This window comes from Nicotiana tabacum, chromosome 3 (assembly GCF_000715075.1).
Source record: "Nicotiana tabacum cultivar K326 chromosome 3, ASM71507v2, whole genome shotgun sequence".
NCBI classification, from domain to species: Eukaryota; Viridiplantae; Streptophyta; class Magnoliopsida; order Solanales; family Solanaceae; genus Nicotiana; species Nicotiana tabacum.
Genome location: NC_134082.1, coordinates 169523114 through 169528339, shown reverse-complemented (window position 1 = coordinate 169528339; position 5226 = coordinate 169523114). Strand labels below are relative to the sequence as shown.

General features: G+C 33.8%; 1 protein-coding gene across 1 annotated transcript; it reads right to left on the bottom strand.

The window, feature by feature from the left end:
- Positions 1-1636: 1636 nt before the first annotated feature.
- On the bottom strand, positions 1637-4689 carry LOC107763773 (GDSL esterase/lipase At1g29670-like). The gene is made up of 5 exons (XM_075250190.1): positions 4367-4689; positions 3976-4100; positions 2382-2627; positions 2061-2289; positions 1637-1977 (listed from the first exon to the last, which is right to left on the bottom strand). Exons 1-5 carry the CDS (start codon positions 4590-4592, stop codon positions 1733-1735), a joined length of 1071 nt encoding a protein of 356 aa, XP_075106291.1. The 5' UTR covers positions 4593-4689; the 3' UTR covers positions 1637-1732.
- Positions 4690-5226: the final 537 nt, after the last annotated feature.

Here is a 5226-nt window from a genome sequence, read left to right as displayed (position 1 = left end):
ATGGTGACCCAAGTCACCAGTTTAAAATCACGAATCGAGGAAAATGACTCTATTTTTACGGTCCGGGAAACACAGAAAAGCGAGTAAGGAATTCTGTTAACCCGGGAGAAGGTGTGAAGCACTCCCGAGTTCCGTGGTTTTAGCACGGTCGCTCAACTATTAATAATTGACCACATTATCTGATTTATCACATGTTTAGAACCTATTGTACATTTCTAACTTTATAACCGCTTTTAATATTTATGGAATTTATTTGAACAAGTCGCGATGTCGCGCACTCGTTTGTTTTGTACACATTGTGAATCGCGTCACGGGAACCGTACCCACGATCTACAACATGTTTAATTTTTATTATTATTAGTTATAGTCGGGTCACATGAAATGCACACCCGAATTTGGAGTTATGTATCATGAATATGCCACGAGAACCGTACCCATAGTCATGATGATTTATTATTAATCACGCCTAAAGCAAGCTACAATGTTTGTGATTTATTTAAGAATTATGGGGAAAATATTATGAATTAGTGCTAATTTAAGGACGGGCTAACTGATGGGTTCATTTGTATTGAGCTGATGGAATTAAACAATTGGACCATTTATTCAAACTAATTCCTGTATCTTCTATTTCAAACAAAGCCAACATCAAAATTAAAATAAGAATGTAAACGAAATAGCATTTCATCCAATTATGTCAGGTAGTGAATTATTTCCAAGCCAACCAATTACGAGCAATTTCAATGAAGAACAGGATATCATCAATAAGGAATCTGGCTAAATATATCATTCCAGCACCAAATGATATAGCAATTGACAAAGGATAAGATGGAAACAAACCTTTATATATGAATAGAGCTGAAAATTTGCAATCCAATCAGAATAACAAAGCAACAATCGTTGGACTGAAAAGTCGAAATTGCGCACCGGAACCTCGAATCGGAAAACTCAAAACCCAAGCTCGAAGCTACCGTTCACTCGATTTTTAGACTCAAATTTGCCTTTGATTAATGAAATTCTGACAGTTACAAGGACGTCAATAAAATCAATTGAAACCATGAACCAATGACACTTGAAATCAGACGAACTCCAGACCTGAATTCATCTCCATTTTTTAAAACACAGAAATCGAAATTAGCATGAAGAGGACAGTATCACTTTTCTTTGTACTTCTTCCTGATTTTCTGATTTTTGAATCTCAAAACCAACAAAAAGTCGGACAATGAAAGCGGCAATAAATGAAATGTGATGATTATGGAAAGCACAAAAAGAAAAAAGAAAAACTGAAAACGTCACAATTTGATGAAGGAAGATGGACTAATTGAAGACGTCAAAATCGAAACAGTGATGATTATGGAAGTAGTTTTGTGTATGTGTGTGTAGTGAGTGTATTTTGGTAAAAATCAATTGTGAAAAGATCAGGTGTGGGTGCAACGGCTAGGTGAAGTGTCAAAATAGTAGGTGTCAGTTAAGTGTTTGTTTAATAGTTGAGAATAACTTAAAAGGTCTGTTTATGTATTTCGCCAATTAATTTCTTCGAAGTGCAAACAATTTTAGGCTTCTTCAAATGCAGGGCATGTGATTATTACAATTTACAATGTGACCAATTACCTGGAAAATGAATTTTTTAATTCCAATCAAAGAAATAATGCCACTCGACTTGAATTCTTATTACAGAGTGTAGGCGATTATTACAAATATATCCATGAAAATCGTGAAACATGCGAAACTAAAGTTACTGATCATAATACAAATCATTGCCCGTGACCAAGTGACGAATATCCATAGGATAAGCATCAGATGGTAGAAGAGCGTTGTAAGCTCTATGTGTAGCGATGGAATTGGCGATTTCAGTTGGATGGAAATTATCAAAAAAGAGATGAGTAGACCTAATGAGGCATGGAGCTTTTCCTGGAATACATTGCCCTTCAGGCATGATCTTCGTAACTTGGCAGCATGGATAATTCAAAAGAGTTAGAGCTGAAAATAAAACGTGACAAATTATTAGTATACAATAAGGAGAAAAAAAAATACGATATGTATACTACTGATGTTTAACGTACCGATCGCGGATGAAATGCTATACATGTTTATGTATATGAATTGTGCGTCTGGTAAATTGGCATTAAGATCATCAACAAGAGCTTTTAAGTTTTTGTTGAATAATTGAACTGCCTCATTTGTTGAATCAACACATAAAAGTGTGCTGTGTTTTTTCAACTCATCTGGAATGCAACCTATTTGGGGCAGTCCAAAAAGGGTGATTTTTCTTGCTCCATCTTCATACAAATCCTACTACCAACAAAATAGCAACATCAACCATTAATAAATTAAATATAGAAATGTAAGTGTATGCAATAAAATAAAAAAAGTTTAGTTCGAACCTTTAGCTGTTGGGAGTATTGTTCGATCAAGACTGTTGCGTACTGACTTGGTGTGTAAAAATGACTAGTTGGATAGATATCTGGCATTAGAAAATTGTTGATGTAGTCATTGCTGCCTATTCCCACAATGAAGAGGCACTTATTCAAGTGGTTTTTGGCTGAGGTTGTATTCCCAAGTAAATCAGCTATTCGGGATATTGTGACTTTATGATTCTCCAATTGCCTGCCCAAGTAAATCCGATAGCCCTGAAAATTAATACGCTTTTCTGTAAGTATCAAATAAAAAATAAATAAGTGCTGCTTTCTGTTTGTCAAAATTAACATGTTTATGACAAATCTTTCAAAAAGATTGAGTGAAAATGCTTTGCCTCTTTAAGATATGAGGCGTGAAAACGACTTGTTACCTAAACCTATTACTCCATAATTTTTATATATATATCTCCCTTTTCTTTTTCTTTTTCTTTTTTGGAGAATACATCTGTCTACCTTTTTAGGTGTTACTCAAAAGTCAACAACCTGAAATTCACTTTCTAGCCTCAATAATGCACAATATAGTTTGATGTGATTGGACCCTTGCCAAAGTTTGTGCTCGCACGTGGTTTCAATCTTTGAAAATAAAATATTAAAAAAGATTCATTTTCGTTGGTGAAAAATTGCTCTCAGATTTAGCTAGAATAATTACTCTAATTATATATTTACCCGGTTCACAATAAATGATTTTTTGATTTTTTTTGTTGTCCAAAATATATGACTTTTTCAAATTTCAAGAATTAATTAATTAATTTTTTTTATGCATTGCGCTTAGAGTAAATAGTGCTGAGTATATATTAGGAGTGTTTATTTTCAATGCAATTGAATTCTTCCATATGATCAGATTCACGTTTCCACTTCTCTAGTAGTCCATAATGCGTCTATGTATCAACTATGGAGTACTTTTTAGTAAAAAACTTGATGATTGTTTCATCTCCTCCAATTCATGTTAATTATTTTTGTAAAATGAAAATGGAGAAGCAATATGAGAGGGATGATGAAGACTCCTTGAATTTTAAATTTGAAGACTCAATCAAAACAATTCAAGAGTACTCTATGAACAGCAAAGTTGAAGACTCATTCGAAAAGATTGAAGACTTAATATATAAGCTTGAGTTTCTTGCTGAAAATTTGAAATAGTTGTTTGAGGCGCACAAAGTTTTCAATGTTCAGCCGGTTGCCTCGTGTGCCATTTGCTTCATTCAGCGTTTAGTGAGAGTTGATAATAATCACATCCCAAATCCCAAAATGGCATTATGTCAAATATAAAAAATATCAAAAAAATCACTATTTTTTGGAGCGGAGGGAGTAACAATCAAGAATTTATAACAGATTTATAGCTCTATGAATATGTAGCACCATCTCACATTGAACAGGAAGACAAAATTTCTTTGTACGTTCTGCCAAGTATATTGCTAACTTAAATGTTAGTAATAGCAAAGAAAAGTGAAGATATTAATGTATACTATACAATGCATGAATGGAATGGCTCGAAAATAAAAGAGAAGACATTATTGCATACTTGGATGGAATGGGTCGCAAATATCCCATTCTATATACTTACAAGGTGATTTCCTGTATCGTTGCGAATTCCAGCTGAACCAGATGCATAATTCACACCTTGCAAGATCTCATCACCCGTTGCACTAGCATAAGGTGGAATGTAGTTATCAAAACCAAGGTGTTCCGCTACAATTAATGACAAAAGCATAAATTAAACAAGACTAATAGTATATGCTTACTAATTAATTTTGTTTGTGGTCATGATCTCACAACCACCCATTAAAATGAATCAAGCCAAAATATGCACATGCAGATTCATGTTGAATATACAATTAAGTAAATAAAACTTATATTAAATTCTCTCATTTAAATTGAGATCGATGGTCGCACAGTTTAACGCAAAAAAATTAAAATCTTGGGAGGGATCAGAAAAGGGAGAGAGTTAGGATCACCTAGCAAATCTGCCATATTCCTGCCATTGGTGAATCGACCAGTTGGACCGTCGGGGAAGTCAACTCCATAAGGTAGATAATTAGCTCTTGCTGCTGTGTTAATGTCATTGTTGTTGCCATTATCAAGTAACGAGTCCCCAAAAATGAAATAACAAGGCACTTGAGGTGCACCTTCAACTAACTTCAGGACCAAAAATACCGTGATTATTGTAATATAACATGCCATTGACAGACGCTTAAGAAGAAGATGAAGAAGTAGACGAAGAAGAGTGTTGATTGGGGTGAGAGTTGCTTAAAATATATATGAGAGGTTTTGTTGTAGAATTTTTATTTCATCATTACTAGAGGCTACTATTTAATTATTTGTGGGGTAGCGAGCATGGGGCAATTGACAGGTTATGGATGCTGATTATATTTGAAATATTTAAACAAAGACGACAACGATTTCGAAAAAGAAAGAAAAAATAAGACGGGAGAATTTTCAATGTCATCAAACTTAACATTGTCAGCTATATGTGAGACGAGTTTTAATAGTGTTGTCATGCCTTTACTAAATATGTTATAATCAAGAAAAAATTCAATTTATTTTTTAAAATTATCCTTGTTACGTATTCGTAAAAATTCATTTACTCCTCACATCAAATTACTAAAATTAAATAGCAGCAATTGAAAAGTCATTCAAAGACTCGAGGATAACTATTTCAGTAATTGAGAAATCATTCAAACTCCATGGATATGAGAGTTGAAGAACAACTTGAAACAGTTCAAGGCTTGAAGGAAATCAAAATTGACGATTCAATGAGCAATGAAATTAAGAAGGGCGATGACTCAATAAGCAATAGGAAATTGTGAAGGTTGGC

Coding starts and splice junctions, on each gene's coding strand:
- LOC107763773 (XM_075250190.1), bottom strand. CDS start 4,592: ATGGCATGTTATATTACAATAATCACGGTATTTTTGGTCCTGAAGTTA. Junction 2,628..3,975: donor ACGATACAGGAAATCACCTT/GTAAGTATATAG, acceptor ATTAATTTTCAG/GGCTATCGGATTTACTTGGG. Junction 2,290..2,381: donor AATACTCCCAACAGCTAAAG/GTTCGAACTAAA, acceptor TGTTGGTAGTAG/GATTTGTATGAAGATGGAGC.